At 42.6% G+C, this 17,737-nt stretch overlaps 1 protein-coding gene across 2 annotated transcripts; it reads left to right on the top strand.

The window, feature by feature from the left end:
• The first annotated feature begins 2,126 nt into the window (after positions 1-2,126).
• sf1 (splicing factor 1) lies at positions 2,127-15,171 on the top strand. 2 transcript variants are annotated; one of them, XM_023966018.2, is made up of 12 exons: positions 2,127-2,546; positions 4,236-4,361; positions 6,070-6,145; positions 10,515-10,667; positions 11,875-11,964; positions 12,067-12,250; positions 12,336-12,451; positions 12,580-12,687; positions 12,765-12,954; positions 13,026-13,233; positions 13,956-14,120; positions 14,242-15,171. In XM_023966018.2, exons 1-12 carry the CDS (start codon positions 2,300-2,302, stop codon positions 14,568-14,570), a joined length of 1,992 nt encoding a protein of 663 aa, XP_023821786.1. In that variant the 5' UTR covers positions 2,127-2,299; the 3' UTR covers positions 14,571-15,171. The 2 variants fall into 2 exon arrangements, with proteins under 2 accessions (XP_023821786.1, XP_023821785.1); XM_023966017.2 differs by having other exon boundaries at positions 2,128-2,546; positions 13,026-13,266.
• Positions 15,172-17,737: the final 2,566 nt, after the last annotated feature.

Raw genomic sequence — 17,737 nt, 5'->3', positions numbered from 1 at the left:
TATTGACGGTCAAGGCTTCATGGGCAATTTCGCGGCAAAAAGCCGGAGAACCGGAAACGGATCCGGATTTCAAAATAAACACTTCAGTTGTACTTTCAAAATAAAGCTTTGTCTTATAATCAACGCCGAATTTCCACATCTCTAAGTGGGTCCGTCTCATTACTGTTTTTTTCATTTATGTGTTATTTTATTATTTATTTTTTATACTGTATTGTTAAAAATACAGAACAAATATGGAGGACAAGGACAATAGTCATAACAATGAGAATATCAGAGGATGGCATATATATTCTAAAAGAAAGATTGCAAAACACATTACCATCCATTGAATATGTTCAAAGACAGAAATCTTTCATATAGAAATATAGAAACTTTTTTGTTTGAACTATTACAAATGGCATGTAAATTAAAATGTAATTATTTAATTATTACAGGGGAAAAAGTTGTGGTGAGGAAAATTTTGATTTTCTTAACTCATCAATAAATAGATGAGTTGCCAATGTTTGATTTTGTGTTCTTTTCTTGTGGGCCAAATATGATATATTCAAGTTTCATCTAAAATTGTGAGTCAAAACATGTACATTCTTTCCAAACCTTTATAGTAATATTACAATTCCAGAGTAGGTGACTGAGTGTTTCTGGTGTTCTTTACAGAGAGGACAGCTGGGGTCAATTGTCTTATTATATCTTAGTATGTATTGATTAGTGGAAGAGATTCTATGTAGATGTTTGTAGGAGACGTCTCTCATCGTGTTATTGATTAATAATTCCTGATCCAGAGTCCACATATTTTAGTCTGGAATAAATATTTCCCCACTAGAACGCAGCAGAGGGAACAGAAATGACATTTTGCTGAAACAGCATGACTTTTTTTATCTTAAGGGCAAAGCTGAAACAGGATTTTCCAACATTAGTGTCATTATTAGGAGATATTTTCATCAAGTTCCGTATTTTTAAAGAGCTGACAGATTTCATTAACAGCATCAAAAACAATGGCGTACTCTGTTGGAGGAACAGCAGGGCAACATTTAAGGTTAAATTCTTTCTTTCTGAGTGATTGACCATTGTGGTTAAAAAGCTGACCCACCAGTAGAATATTATTATTAAACCAATGATTGTAAAATAAAGATTTGTTCTTGTAAAGAATATATCTGTTATTCCAAATAGAAAGGTTATGAGGGGAAAAATAGTGTTTATAAATAAGAAAGAAGAATCTGTCTGTAAAAAGCAAAGAGTTTAACTGGTATTTGTCAATATTATAACTAAAGAGGAGAAGAAAATGGAGAAAACCAACATTAGCAAACATGAGATGAGGGAAAATATTCCAGATTGAGAGTGGATTTTTTTAAAGTATTATTTAATCCTTTTTATGTTAAAAGTATGATGTAACCCTTGTTCTATCCTAGGCACTTTAACATTGGGAGTTGGGTCATCTAGACCCACTAGACAGTGCTCTGAACCTTTTTTCTTCAATGATTTGTGATCTTCACTGGTGTCCACTGTGGAGGACAAACAAGTTTTTTTTTTTGTTCAACATAAAGAAAATGCTGTTTGTATCATCTGCTAATAGACGGTGGCGGTATTCAAAGAAGACAATCTATGACGACATTATGAATCCCGTCAAAAAGAGAAATATGAGAGCTTGCAACTCTCAAAGCTATAATATCTATTAAGTTATTATATGTTTGCTGATTATTATTATTTTCTTTTTTTTCCTGAAGAACCCAGAGAGAATTATTTGATATCAGATCGGGTTATAAGTGGCTTTCTGGGAAACAATAAATATTTACATTTAGGAAACCCTGCGACTGTCACACTTTTTCTGTTTCAAACGGACCCTGGCCCCCGATCAGAGGATGGAAACGTCAAGGGGCCCTCACTGGAAAAAGTTTGGGGACCCCTGGATTTATCAATTAAGGGGGCATAATTAAATAAGAATCTGTCTATACTATTTTTGGAAATAATAATGCTTAAGTCTGTTAAAGTTTCTGTTTCTTTGACAGGAACGTTACAGATTGATTGCACAGAAAATGGACCTTTTTACACTCGTTAGCCTATTTGACGTCATCAGACTGAAGACCGAATTGGCCAATCGTCTTTTAGAGTACAGAATTGAGCTCAGCCAATAGGAATTCTTCTTGTTGGATTGCTCTTCCCCGCGGTTCAACCTTTGTAATATTCTGTTAGCCGCCATTTTGAGGTAGACTGCAGGTAGATGTTGCTTTGTCATTTAGCCTTGAATAGAAGTCCGGATTGAACTGAAGCTGAACGGAGAAGAAGCCATTTCGGTGCTGCGGTAATGGCGACTGGAGCGAACGCCACTCCTCTGGGGAAACTGCACCCCAGCATCGGCGCTAAACGGGGATTTGATGCGGGGCCTGGTGCGGGCAATGGGCTGATGCCCGCGCCGGGGCCGACCGCCTCCTTCCCCGCGATGCCGGGCTTCCAGCCCGCGATGCCGAGCGCCCCATTTGCCCAGTTCAATCCAGTCGGCAATTTTCAGACCCCCGCTCAACCAGCCGCCGTGTCCGGGATGAGCAAGAGTGGTAAGTGGACCGAAAGCCGGGGGGGCTGCTAACGTTTGTCAGGCGGTACGGTGGAACGAACGAAGGCCCGCAGCCAGCGCCGCTTCACGAAATGGAGGCCGTCGCTGGTTTGTAAACAGCTCGGACCAGACAGGACGAGCCACGAGGCGAGCGTCCCGCTCCTGCGCAGGAGCGAAGCGGTAGCTACGACCCGGGTTTGGACCAGTAAAGACGAACTTTGATGCCGTAATGGAACCGGGACGGGCTGGCAGTGCCACGGATTGGAATTTATTGTTGACCTCTCCGTCGTTGCCAGTTTTGTTCGAATATAAAGTTCTTCTAGAAACATCCGTGTTCTCCCAGAGATTCGAGTCTAAAATCAAACCTTTGCACACGAAAAAAACCGAGAGTTTGAGTCAAAAAACAACAAGAAAATCGTTAAAAAGCAGCAAAAGAAACTTGGAGAAAAAGTATAAATTATTAATTAAGGAAGGCCATTAACTTAAAAATAGTATTTACACACATTTGTTTTATGCCGTTATTTAATGTGTTCTCTATTGAAAGTTACTGGTTTAAAACGTAATGCAGCAACGCGCATGCGTGTCGCTATCTGGTCACTAAACTATGGCCAGCCTTGTAGACCTTTAACAAAAAGTTCATTTATTAAAGTCCCGCTCCGATCCTCTTTCGATCTATCGTTAAAGCTTTCTCAGTGGTCTCTTAATTATGATGATGATGATGATTTTATTCCAAATCTAGAAACCTGTGTTGTTTTCTAGAACCTAGTTTCTGAAGAGCCACAGTTAGGAGTTCATTACAAATCACCTCTGAGTTGTGGGAGTGTTGGATTGGAACTTACCCTCCTTCTCTCCCGCTGGCTTACAGCCCCTCACATCACCAAGCTAACATTAGCAGTGAAACAAAAGCAGCAGCAACATCGTAGCTATCCAGCCGTACAGTTTAGATCCAGATTCCAGCTCAGGAAAACAAAGACGTTCATGGATCTATTTGTCTGACAGTGGATGATCAAGAAGGGGCGGAGCAAGAAGACTATAGCACCTACATCACCGCTACAGGCTTTTCCCAACTGCGTTTTTTGTCTGCTCCCGATTCACAATGATTTGACTTAAGAAGTAATAGAAAAGCAGCTTTAATGTTAATATTCTTCATATGTGTCCTTGGTCCTTGAGGAACTGTGAGTTGGCCACCTTTGGCCCATGAACCAGACTTTGGACATGTATATGAAGTGTAGGAAGTTTACTACTGGTAACTAAATACTGCTTCAGACTGAATTGGAACATTTTAAGTTTACATTATAGATGACATGTAAAAGTGAAATTCATGTATACTGCCTGACTTTCAGTATAGACCAAATATACTTGTAGTATACTTAAATAAACTACTTTTTGCTGAGGGTAGATTATTTCATAATAACTGGAAGTTGGTGTTGTTGCTGGATTATCTCTTTCCAGATTTGCCTGAATACTCTGATCGTTTCTTACTGCAATATTTGTAATTTCTGTGTTTGTAGAAAACATTTTTTTTTATATTACAGTGTACCTGTTAAAGGATGACGTAATGCTTGTTTAAAAAAAACAACAATACAAATCGTTTCCACTGTCATTGTTTTCATGGTGATGCTTGACTTTTGCCTTTAGCTTTGGATGATGTCATCTAAAAAAACAACAACTTTACCCCCATTTTGTGCAGATTTCGGAAAGAAAAGAAAGAAAAGCAGATGGAGCAGTGAAACCCCCGATCAGAAGACGATCATTCCCGGAATGCCTACCGTCATTCCTCCTGGACTCACCCGGGATCAAGAGAGAGCTTACATAGGTAAATGTTGCTTTATTCAGCTAAGGTTGGCTTTTAATGCTATAAATGCCATTTTCTCTCACATTTCATCCGATGTATTTTGTTAAGGTTTGGATTTTATGCAAGTGCATACCAGTGTTTATGTTGTTTTGCTAAATTCTCAACAGTTGGAGCTTTCCGCAGACTTCTACAGAATTCCTACCTTTTTTTGTTTTTAAACCAATTTTAATCTTTTTTCCACAACATTATCAAAGTGTGAGAAATCGGATTCTGTTCCAACTGTTGAGATGAAGCTGTCATGTTTAATGACCAATGATTATAACATGTTGAAGCGTTGGATTCTCTTTAAGTGGTGCTGCTGTGTCCTGTAGTCTCTTTGTTTGCATACCATTGGGCTCCCATTAGCAAGATGGGTTTTTGATATCCCAACCTCACTGCCTGCTGATATCTATTCTGAGATCCAGGTCACTGCCCAGTGTCTTGCTTGATCCTCAGCACATCATCAGTGTCGTTTCTGTGCATGAAAACATTGCAATGTTGTAACAAAAATTGGTTATTCAATAATTTTGGTTTTCTGGGGGGGGGTTCACCCTAGCATAACTTGGTCTAAGGGGTATTTCAAAGAGAGACCCTTAATGCTTCTGTTCCCTGTGGCTTTATTGAACACGTAACACAAGTCAAAAGTGAGCGTGAACACGCCGCCAAAGCTTTTTTGATATGTTATATTATAGTGACTGGTGCCCCTGACCAGCATCGGAGGAGCTTCAGGTGAACAGAAACACAAGCGACGCTTAGATTTGCTCTTTGATCAGAGTCTTTGTGGGAAACTGGATTGACTGAATAGTGGGAACAGCTCGTTGAGAGGCTGTTGACCACACTCTTGGCATGGATTACGTGTTGAATTAAGCTCCAGTTTCTAGTTTGGTCTGCTTCAAATGGAGAGAAAACCAATGAACATTTTAACCACATGCCTTCCAGCAGCAGAATGACACATACACGCTGCCTTTACTTTCCTCATTAAAGTAGATGGCACCTTTTGTCAGAAACTAACATCATTCTTGATGTTGTCCTCTCATTGGTAATGGTTGTTCTTCCTTGGTATGTAAACATTCATTACCCCTTGTTTGTCACCCTTGGTTTACTTTGCTCATTCCGTAGATCCCCTGAGCACTTTGAAAATGGAATTGCTGTGAGCATTAAGCCAGCAGCCTCATTAACTTGCATATTACAGTAATCACTCCTGTAATCGGGTGGGGGGGCGTTGTCTTCACTTTCATAATGTGCATGGAATGAGTGGGTTTTTTCATCAGCAGCGTTAGATCTGTGGAGTGCAAACGTCTCACTGCTGTGCCTAGAATGTCAAAGCTGGAAAGGAAAGTACTCCGTTGTACAACAATAACCTTGTAAGGCGTGGGAGTTTACCACAGCAGACGTTTGAAGTATTAATGTCATGACAGGCTTTTTGTAGAACTCATCATTCTACCATTTAACATGTTTTCCTGCTTAATCATTTTCCAATAGAAGTCTTTGTAGAGCCTGTAATGTACAGTATCTGTCAGAGGGTTAGTGATTTCATGCTTCAGTCTTAAGAAGTGTGCATTTGATCTCCTGAACTGCAATAATGAATGAGACATGGCTCTAATGTGCAGAGCAGTGTCTCTCTGATGTTGTTTTGGTAACCACATTTCTCTCCATCCTTGTTTTTCTTTCCTAACCTGAATTCTTCCAGTCCAACTGCAGATTGAAGACCTGACTCGTAAACTGCGTACAGGAGACCTGGGAATCCCTGTTAACCCTGAGGACAGGTTGGAAAAAGATTAAACCCTTGAACAGTAACATTTTCTACCTTCTTGACTATTTGGAAGACAGTTGTTCATTTGAATTGAATGTGATGATTAGCTTAAAGCTATTTAGCTGCATTAGCTGAAAAGTGTAGAAACTACTTTGAAAGTCAGTGTTAGAATTACTGCAGGTTTTTTTTATGTCACTCCAACTTCCTGCTGGTATGTTGGGATATTTTTAATAATTAGTTTTCTTTTTTAGTGGTAACTCATTAAATCTTTAAATTATTGCTTTTTTAGAACAATGTGATTGACGTACAGTCAAAGATCTTTAACACAGACATAGAAAAATCGTTTGTTTTCATCCAAGTCAAGAATGCACTGTTTTCAAATGTGGGAATGACACTTTTTTTCCCTAATTTCCCATTGATTATTTAAACATAAGCTGTCAAGGTAATGACAGAGAGGAGAATCTATTGAAGTTTGGGGCTCTTCTGGTCTCACCATCACAGCTGCACTGATGCAGACAGTAGCTGTATTTCCATTGACTATGATATTATACATATTAGATTTGCGATAATAAATTCTCCAAATGGAAAAACGACAACTTTGAAAAAACGTATCAATTGAAAAAGGGTTGTGCTTGGAGGAGCTATTTTTTGAGGCGTATCAGAATGGACGTATTTTAACTGTGGTAGAAACACTTTTTTCAAATTAAATTCGTCACATGACCAACAACTGGATGGCGATGTGCTTCTCGGTGGGAACTGGCGGCCTTGGGTCAGACAGTGTCACAAGGCTCATCCAAAGTTGAGCGTGCCATGTGGAATTGTTGGATCCACAACTCCTCTGGAAAACCACCATTTCCCAAAATGGTTTTATCCGTAGCCCCTCCCACGTGTAAGGAGCTCGCCGCTTTATGGTATGAAGAAGACGCCGGCGTCTCCTTCGACAGATGATGATGAGCGCTAGAGCAACGGCAGACATTTTAATGTATCTGCAGTCAAAGTATTGTTCAGATCCGGCGCCGTGTTTTTTAATGACTTATCGCGTCAGTTGGTTTGTGTTTGTTCACACAATTAGGATTTAATGGAAACAATGTGATTGTGAATTTTCTTTTTTACATTTCTAGAATTTGGATCAAGTTTTGAGCACATGTGCAATGGAAACGCAGCTACTGGTATCTCAGAAGTAGCAACGGTGCTTCAGTCTTGGATTCAAAAACATTTTATTTTATTTAGATATGTTGATTCAAGTGGTATTAATGTTTTAACACTTAGTCATTCCTTCAAAAAGTTTAGTATACTGTCATCTGAAGATCAATTACGTTAGCCAGTAAAGACCATGGTCAAAGTTTCATGCATTCTTAATATTTATTACTACTTATATTTTTACTACTCAGTAACTTGAGTTTTCACTGGATTTCTGCACCTTTTAGCATTATTGGTTTACATTTCTGCTTGTCTTTATGTGATGCAAAGTGCTGTGTGGATGTGGTTTAAAAAGAACATGATGCTTTATGATACATGCTGTTTAGATATTTGACCATAAAGCAGGTGTTAGTTTGAGTTATCAGTTCATTTGAAGTAAACGCCAAAGTTAAAACAGCTCACTTTGGAATCATGTACAGAACTGTGCAAAAGTTTTTGGCTGGTGAGTAAAAATCCTGTAAACAAAGAAATATAAATTATGGTTTATCCATTTACAGAATACAACGTGGGAAGCCAAAAGTAAAAACATACAAGTCTGTATTTGGTGTTTCTAGCTTTTGTCTTCAAACCAGCATCCGTTCTTATCGGCTGGCTTGCTCAAAGTCTGGGGTTTTGTTAGATTTTACTCATGTCAAAGAAAGTAAACAAAGTATTACATGCACAGACAAACTATGTTCCCGCAATCTTAAGTACATAATATTCAAGAAACAAACATGAATCATATCAGAATGGCTGTTGCATATAAAATCAAACAGATGCTGGTGGTCAATGTTATAGGTAGTTTGAAACTGGTCATGAAGTGAAACAGAAACCACTGTGAAGTAGACTTACACCAAATTGCTACCAAGTGATGAGAGTGAGTACAAAAAGGCACAGAGAAGTTCCATTGGTTACCCCAAATTTCCGCTGGCGCGTCTGCAATGCGTTTCTGTTGCATTGTGTGACGAGTGCGTCTCAAGCCCATCAGTTGGACACGTTGTCTCCGACCCGTCCCTCCTCCCACCACTCCTGGAGGAGTCATTTGTCCTACTATCCCCATGTCATCAACATCCAAAACTTTAGCAATCGGGCCCCAGGAACCGCACCAATGTCCTGTTTCTCCAGCTTTTAACCACGAAATTGATGCGTTGACAGACTGGAAATGGAACTTCCAAGTAAAGCTTGCATTGTGGTGCGGAGGGAAGGACTTCAGACGCAGACACAATGGAGGCGATGTAAGCATTCTGATTGATGAGCGTTTTTATTTTCTGGATCTACGCACCGCAGACGGACCTTTAGGGGTTAGATGTTCATCCGCATTTGAAGAAGCATAAAGAAACGTCGAGGATAGTAAACACAGTGTTGGACAAGGAAAACTAGTTCAGCAGAAGATGGAAACATCAAAATTATTACTTTTCAAAATCAGAAGATGTCCAGCATCAGACAAGTCTGCTCAGAAGTATCTTTGTGGAAAAGTTTCAGGTTAAAAGCTAAACTTCTGACATAGAAACAAGACCAAGCAACTCAACTATGCAGGAAAACAGGAAGTGGACTGGAGAAAAATGGCAACAGCTGCTTGTTGAAGGGCTGTGAAGAAGAACAATGATTGTAGGCAATAGTGAAGCATGGCGGAGGCTCCACAAACATCTGGTCCTGTATTTCTGCAAATGGAGATTTGGTCAAGATTCATGGTGTCCTCAATGCAATACAGACAGATACTTACCCATCTATCGGGGTATGATTGACCGCAGTCTGAAGAACCAAAAGCCATGAAGAACTGGAAGTGATGGCATGGCCTCCACAGAGGCCCGGTCTCTACTTCATGGAGTGGTTCAGGAATTAATCAAAGAGGCTGAAGGTGGGGAAACAGACTACATTCACAGACGTTTTGTGGTTAGTTAACTAAAATGTTTGGATCAACCATGCTGAGCAAGTTTACCGAGAAGTGGTGCTGGTCTGAAGACAAATGGTGGTCACACCAAATATGGACTTTGTTCACATTTCTGTTTTGTTTTTTTTGTGCATTTCATTGATTAATGACAATAACTACTTTTTGTAAAAAAAAATTCTCACCTGCCTGAAATGTTTGCACAGTGCTGTATAAAAAAGTACATTTAATAGTCTTAATCGCCATCAGCTGATACAGCCGTATCTGTTTTACGTAGCATTTTCTTTCTCCCTTCTAAATTTATTAGTGATGACCCTAGCTAATGGTGACCACTGGCTCTGCCTTAGACCAAACGGAATGATTCATCATTGGACATCTTGGGTTCTTTTGTGCTCTATACACTTTTTTACCCAGCAAGGAGGCCACGTGTCCAGTTTTTGGGGGGGGGGGTCCTTAGCTGTGAAAGAAGGTGTTTGGAAACTCAGTGGCCAGTTTGACATACAGATCTGCTCCTGCAGGCAGCGTCTTTCCCTCAACTCTGTGTGGACTCACACTGTAAGAGTGTTCAGAACATTTCCACAGCAACCCAAATCTAATGGAGACCTTTAGCTCTCTTCCAATCCTTCCCCTCTAATGTGACAGCACAGACATGGGAGGCATTTCAGGTCATCATCGTTGGAAGTTTGAAGCTTAAAAGAAATCCTTTTTTTCCCTCCATTCCTCACTTTTCATGTACACGAGAGTGGCTCTCTAATGGGAGAGCGTAAGAAAAGGTGGATTTCTAATCTTAATTCCTTTTCTCTAACCCAAATTACCCCTCGTCAATCTAACCCTTTTTCAAGCACAGAGCCTCCGTATAACAGCAGCACAGGTTTTCAGCATCCCTGGAGAGGTCTGGACCTCTTCCTCCTCATCAGCACCAAGCAACCCTCAAAGCCATCGCCGTCTTAGGACTGAAATACTTTACACACACTCTGGTTGTCTGTTTGTTCCTTCTTTGTGGTTGATTCCCCTTCAGTGTAAAGGGTTAATTACCTGTATACAGCGATGGTTGCCCCCTTCTTACCCAGAACTGTATGAAGAGGTGCTTTGTAGCCTTTAACATGTCATTGCAGGGTCTTAAGTCCTTTTTATTTGTAAGTTTGTTTTCGTCCTGGTGGACCAGACAGTCCTCAGTACATCCAAGTCCTAACAGATAATAATGGTGATTGAAATGTAGTCTTAGTCAGCTGTAGGTAGCTCTTCTCAGCTGTGGGCCGCCTCCTGTACAAAGTCGTCAGTGTGCTGTGCTTTGTATTCTGTCTGCTGCTCTCAGGTCCCCCTCTCCAGAGCCCATTTATAACAGCGAGGGCAAACGGCTAAACACCCGTGAGTATCGCACGCGGAAGAAGATCGAGGAGGAGCGCCATGCCCTCATCACTGAAATGATCGGACTGAACCCTGACTTCAAGCCTCCTGCAGACTACAAGTATGTCCAGTTCTAGGTGTTCCTGATGATTTAATGTCCTTATTTTGGACATTAGCTCTTTGCTGTGATGTTTCATTAGTGTGTTTTATTTAAAAAGAATTCATCTACATAGTTACTGGGTTGTGTGGGTTCCACTGTGGGCGAATGTCAAAGCTCACCTGGACTCTGCAGCGTTCCTCTTCAGTGTGTATGCAGTGTTCCCTCGTTTATGTTCCATAAAGGACGTAGCGTTCTAGATGTTATAAGGCTATAAAACTCCTCACTTTGCATTTTTTTTTAATAGTTTTTTCAGTCAGACATGAATATTTTCACACTTTTCTCTCTGAAACTCTCAAAAGTTCAAACCTTAAAAAAAGAATCCAGGATTATAGAATCAGAACAAAGATCTGATCACGATAAAGAATAATGTAGATTTAACAAGCTGAATTTACGGCACAGAAGAGATAAGACAACATCAGTAGCCAATCAGGATGCAGAGCACAATGTGGTGTAAAAACACACACAGAACGCATGCAAAATTCTACAGGAAAAAAATCTGTTAAAAGGTGATGTGTACAGGTGTGTGTACATCACTGTTAAGTCTGAAGAAATAAAAAGACAGCTTAGACGATGTCTGTTCTTCAGGCATGGCGGTACAGACAAGCAACATGTCCTTTGACGATTTCCGATTGGCCCAATCCAAATTCACCTCCTGCCCCTACGGTTTCTCCAGACCCGTGCATTTATCCCTCCAAGCACAGACTTATAGAAACATAAGGTCTTCAAATCCGGGTGTTACTCCCACTTGATGGCGTCCTGAATAGTCGCAGGTCATCTGCGTAGGCGCGTAGCTGCCAGTGCTTGGAAATAAATAAAAACATCAGTTCTATTATTTAAAAAGCCATGCTAAAACAGAAAGTCCTTACCTGCAATTAGAATGAAAACTTGTGTGCTTCAGAGGTCACCCATGTGAGGAAAAGCGCCACGTGGAACACGCTGGCAGCGTAGGGATAGTCACTACGGCTACTCCTAAAAAATCGAGTTCAGACACCATTACAGCTTCAAATACCCCTACAGTTGGAGCAGTAAGGGGTCAGAGGGGTAGGGGAGGAACTCTGAGTTTATAGATATGAAATGTTTTTTCTCTCCTCCCAATAAACCGCGTGAATGTGCTAACCTTTTTGAAATAAAAGCTGCGCTTTTCTCAAGTGAATTCTTTTTGCTGCAGGCCTCCAGCCACCCGAGTCAGCGATAAAGTCATGATCCCGCAAGATGAATACCCCGAAATCAACTTTGTTGGGCTGCTGATTGGACCACGGTAACGCACACCGTTTCAGACGGCTGCCTTTGCTTTCTAACGTCCTGTAAACTTCAACGTCTTGAGGTGGCTCAGACTCTCTCTATGCTCTCGTTTTCCCAGAGGAAATACGCTGAAGAACATCGAGAAAGAATGCTGTGCCAAGATCATGATCAGAGGGAAGGGTTCGGTGAAAGAAGGGAAGGTCGGGCGAAAGGATGGCCAGATGCTGCCCGGAGAGGACGAGCCTCTGCACGCCTTGGTCACGGCCAACACCATGGAAAATGTCAAGAAGGCTGTGGAGCAGGTGTGTTTGCTGGTGGACACTTCCCAGTCTGATGTGTTTCCAGCTACAGGAGCAGATTTGGTTCTGATGGGAAAACTGTTCACAGATCCGAAACATCCTCAAGCAAGGAATCGAGACGCCTGAGGACCAAAACGACCTACGCAAGATGCAGCTGAGGGAGCTGGCCAGACTCAACGGCACTCTCAGAGAAGACGACAACAGGTGTGTGTGTGTGGCGCTATGGGCTGTTCTGCCCATAAAAACGACTCCACGAAAGGAGGATTTAGGGAAAGGTTCAAGCTTTATGTTGAAAGCGGCGCTGAAGATTGTTTCCTCGTTTTTCCTTGCAGGATTCTTCGTCCTTGGCAGAACTCGGAGCCACGCAGCATCACCAACACCACCCTTTGCACAAAGTGTGGTGGAGCCGGTCACATCTCTTCTGACTGCAAGTACACCAGGTAACCATCAGCCTCGGTCTGGAGGTTCCAGTTGCAGAACTCGTCACAAAGATTCATTTGTTGTTGTTGTTCTGCAGCACCTTCGCTGCCCACAGAGCCACAGGCGGGGAGCCCCCCCAGTCAGCGCAGGACAAGGCTCGTATGGACAAAGAATACCTGTCCCTCATGGCTGAGCTGGGGGAGGCCCCCGTCCCCAGCTCTGGCGGGGGACACTCCAACTCTCAGTCAGGATCTCGGAATTCCGGCCCCAACAGCAACCAGGCGATGGTCAGTTCAGGAAACAGACTGGAGCTGCTTCTTTGATGAGTGGAAAGCGTCTTAGCTGATGTGTGTTTCAGAACCGCCCCCCCTGGATGAGCTCTGGCCCCTCAGAGAACAGGAACTACTCTGCTGTTCAGGGAGGTCCCGCTGGACCCCACGGCTTCCCTCCCCCGATGCCTAGCATGGGAGGACCACCGCTTCCTCCCAATCCTAACGGAATGCCCCCACCCTGGATGCAGCCGCCCCCACCTCCCATGGGCCAGGGACCCCATGGACACCCCATGGGTAGGAGCTTTCATTGCCCAGAAGACGCACAATGTAAATATTACTCTTCTTTTCAAACAAACTGACTTTCAAATTCAAATGTAGCGGTCAGCAAGTAAAACGGTTCACTTCTGGCCCCAACCTAATGAAGTCAATTCAGTCGCCACTTTCTCACGGTATGGACGCCGTCATGTTGGAACCATCAGTAAGAAGGGATCTGCCTGAGTAGACGTTTCTATGGCAACCAGGAGTGAGCTTGTTGAAAGGCCACACCTGAAAGCAGGCTCAGGAGAATCTGTCAATCACACGTTTTCAACGCTCACATTTAGCGGGGCGTCTGATTGGTCCGTTTATAACTTGAGTGACTTGCAAGAAAGAAAAGAGATTTTAAAAACATTTAGCATTATCAAGATTTTAAAATAGGAATCTGAGCCAGAGCGGTCCTTAGTTCTCTATCGAAGTCTGGAATTTTGGCTTTTTGGAGCCAGCAGGTACTTCCTGTTTGGAACGCCGGGGGGGGAGGGGTCACTCAGTCCAGTTCCCATTTACAGTCAATCAATTCTGGCAAAAAAAAGTATATTATTGTGCTTTCAATTTTATATAATATTTACTTTGGTGTAAAGGATTTTTGTGTTTAAAGTGTTTTATAAATAAAGATTGATTTGGTTTATAAATAAAGGTGGAAGGCGGCGCCTTCCTCTGAACCTTCAAAGCAGAACTGAGCATCACATCTGTTTGTTTAGGTATGATGCCACCTCCAATGGGTATGATGCCACCACCTCCTCCACCCCCCAGCAGCCAGCCCCCTCCACCACCCTCCGCTCCCTTGCCACCATGGCAACAACAGGCTCCGCCCCCTCCTCCTACAAGCAGCATGGCAACAAGTACACCGCTGCCGTGGCAGCAGAGTAAGTATCCAACCAGAATCTGGTGCAGTGCATGTCAGACCCCAGCAGGGTCACGCCAGGGCGGTGTTGCTGCGTTTTGGCGCCGTTTGGTGACCGTCTGTCCCCTCCTCCTCCCTCGCAGACACCACCACCACCACCTCCAGCACCGGCACGCTGCCTCCATGGCAGCAGCCCCAACAGCCTTCTGTGTCTGCAGCTCAGCCCCCTCTGCCCATCGGAACCGCATCCATGGTGCCGCCTCCTCCCGGGGTCCAGCCCCCCTTGCCCCCAGGCGCCCCTCCGCCGCCACCCCCACCACCTCCGGGCTCCACCAGCATGATGTATGTTCCGCCGCCCCCTCCGCCACCCATGGACCCTTCCAATTTTGTTACCATGATGGGGATGGGAGTTCCGGGCATGCCACCCTTTGGGATGCCCCCCGCCCCTCCTCCTCCTCCCCCACAGAATTAATTCTCAATTGCAGTTGCCCGACAGCCCCCCCCTCCATCACATGATTCGGTCCGGCTGATTGACGCTACAGTCCACAGAGGAGTGGTTTCCAGCTGTGAGCGGCTGCATCCGTTCTGCTGCTGCAGCGCCGCGGTTGTCATGGAAACCCGCCCCCCCTTCATGGTTTCTGTGCTCCAATGAATCTGAACATTTTAGTTTGAGGTCCCAGCTGAAGCTGCATGATCCGAGCTCAGTCTGGTCCGCTGTTTTCCCGCCCTTCTCTGTTTTCCCGCCTTCAATCAGATGAATATTTTTGTAACAGTGAGACGATCGGTGACACGGATCTTAGCTCAGTCCAAAACGCTCCGTGTTGTAACTCATTTCCCTGTTGGTTGCTTAGCTCTAGACTATAATTGCTGTTTCCTGCTCTTCTTTTCACTGCATCTGCGTTCAGAAACGCAGAGACGGAACGGCGTTTGTGTGGCTTTGAGAAGATTCTGTTCTGTTCTTTCTTAGACGGACGTCAACAGAGCATCTTGTCTTTTTCCTTGTTTGTGGATTTGTCTCTGACCTCAATAAAAATATAATTCTTGGTTTGGTAATAAACTGATCAGTAAGCTTCCTTTCTGTGGATGTGAGGTCTTTGCACTCACTCTGAAATCTCAGGATTGTCAACCATGAACCCGTTCTGTCAAACGTCTGCTGCTGCGTGAACTTCTCGCTCCGCCTCCGTGTTGCAGAAGCTGTGTAACACGCATGTCTCACATACGGTGCAAACGGAGGTCAAAGCTTCTTTGAGGACTTGTCGTTCAGATTTCCCAACAGATCTCTAAAAATTGCAGCAGAGACAACAGGAAGAGTCTCAGGACGCAGATCCCCTCATTGCCCCTTACTGTGTTTTAATAATAGGTATTTACATGTATTTAGATGAATATTTACCAAAACTAAATGCAAAAGTAGTTTCAAAGACCCACTCCGGTCATCTTCTGTTCTATTTTTTTCAACGTTTTTAGCCAAAATTAGAGCATGTCGTTTTCTAGGACATAGTTTCTGCAGAGCGGCAGGAGTTCATCAAATTCACCTCTGATGTCCCATCATTTCTTTGTTTACACTCTGTCCCGCTAGCTTACAGCCCCTCACACCCCCTGCCTAACATTAGCGGTGCAACAAAAACAGCAGCAACATCAGATCCATCCATCCGTCCAGTTCTGATCCAGATTCCAGCTCAGACCAGGAAAACAAAGACAATCATGGATCTGTTGGTCTGCTGGTGGATGATCAGAAAGGGGCGGAGCATGGAGGCTTTGGCCTGCAGAATGTAGTTGTACATAAAAAATGCAAGCTTTTTAAATGGGTTTTTTTTCGTCTGCCCCTGATTCACAACGATTATACCACGGTCCGGGTGAATACTCGAATCTGATTGGCTGCTGGGTGAGCATTAGTGATAACCGCACGCCCCAAAAGGAAGTATCTTAAATCTTCTGTATCCATGAGCCGGCTTCTCTAAAACAACCTTTAGCTTCATCATCTGGACAAACACGATCGGTAAGAGGAGAACTTTCTCTCTGAACTGATGCTTTATTCAACCCATCGGGATCATCAGCATAGATGTATCGCTTTCAAATCTTGACTGCAGCGGTGGCGCAGTCAAATGTGATAATGCACACTTCGTCTGCCATTAACCCTTATAAAGAACAACTCAGAAAATTCATTTTAAGCTTACCGTATTTTCTTTGTTCTCCATCATCTGCAAATGCTGCTAGAACATGTTAACACTGGGGTTTCAGGATCAATGGTCGTAACACGGACTTATCTTTAGCTAAGATCAATGCTTCCACTAAACAAACCCTTAATGGAAGAAAAACGTTCAATGTCTTCAGATGAGTATCTGTACGGTTGTACAAAGCAGAAACTTAAGAATATTAAAAAAACTGTGGTGGTACTATGATGGTCTGGGCCAGGTTGATTTTGCACAAACGTCTGCTGAATACCGAACGAGCTGGATGGAGTCTGGTCTTCCAGAGGAAACAGTCCTGAGTGGACGACGTGGATTCAAACCTGAACGGCCAAAAACACATTTTTCAGTCAAAGTCTGGATTTGAAGAAATGCTTATTTAAAGGGTTTTTTTTAAACAAAGGGTACATTAGTCTAAATAATCACTAGAATATCTGCAGCTTTAACAACATGACAAGAACTTTTGCACCGTTCTCCAGAAGATCTCCAGATGTCATTAAACTACATTTCACCAAAAAGTGCCTAAAACTGTTGGAATCAAGAAAAAAGACATTTTTGCAAAGCTTCTGTTTTTCTATAGAAGCATCAAAATTGACAGAAAATAAAAACGTTATGTTTAACACTAAATTTGGCTGTGATTGTTCCGCTTGTTCTTCCCGCCACGGCCCGTCGTCTTTGAGAGGTAACCCCCCCCGACCTCTCAGAGCTTCACTGTCGTTGGCGTCCAGCCCGGCGTCTCAGGTTGGCGACCAACCAGAGTGGGTGTGGGGAGAACAGGCCTTTTTAGACCAGTGTCTCCATCCACTTAAACCACGAAAACTCATTTTTACACTGAAGCATTTGGTCCAACATGACGTTTTAATCTGAAGTGTTTTATGTTTTTATTCACCTATTTATAGCTTTCAACCGCTTTTATGATGGAAGCCGTTAATGTACAGCGTTTTGTTAGAATTTTGTTTATTTACAAATGTACAACTTTATAAATAAACTTATTGTTATTATTACTATTATTATTTTGGTTGAGTTCAAGGGTCGGTGACCTGAGGCTCCTTGAAAGAAAACTATTTGAATAAAGAGTGAATTTGTAGTTTTGGTTACTATATTTCAGATAATTTTATTAAATCATCTATGTTTAGACTTTTATCATGTCAGATAAAAATGATGGTAAAGCTTGAATCTACCATCCATCCATGTAGGACTTGACTGAATTTTTTATTATTTATTTATTTTAAGTTAATTCGCTGCACCAGGATCTTCTTTGACACCGGATGTGTTTTATTTTGAAAGGATTCTGGATGTGCTGCAGACAAAAGTAAAAAAAAAGTTCACGTTATTTGTAGCAAATTAGAAACCTGTTATAATTAAATTACTGTAAGCCAAATGTCTCTTGTGGCGTTGAGGCTGCCTGCCGCCTCCTGGTTTGGCCTCTGATGAAGTTTTACTTTGAAACGCC

The sequence above is a fragment of the Oryzias latipes genome, chromosome 18 (genome assembly GCF_053564925.1).
Source record: "Oryzias latipes strain Hd-rR chromosome 18, Olatipes_Hd-rR_3.1".
NCBI classification, from domain to species: domain Eukaryota; kingdom Metazoa; phylum Chordata; class Actinopteri; order Beloniformes; family Adrianichthyidae; genus Oryzias; species Oryzias latipes.
This window is presented reverse-complemented; position numbering and strand designations above follow the sequence as displayed.

Excerpts from the sequence above, each read along its gene's own strand:
- sf1 (XM_023966017.2), top strand. The coding sequence starts at position 2,300 with ATGGCGACTGGAGCGAACGCCACTCCTCTGGGGAAACTGCACCCCAGC. Across the intron at positions 12,251-12,335 it reads TCAAGAAGGCTGTGGAGCAG|ATCCGAAACATCCTCAAGCA; the intron begins GTGTGTTTGCTG and ends AACTGTTCACAG. Across the intron at positions 12,688-12,764 it reads TCTGACTGCAAGTACACCAG|CACCTTCGCTGCCCACAGAG; the intron begins GTAACCATCAGC and ends GTTGTTCTGCAG.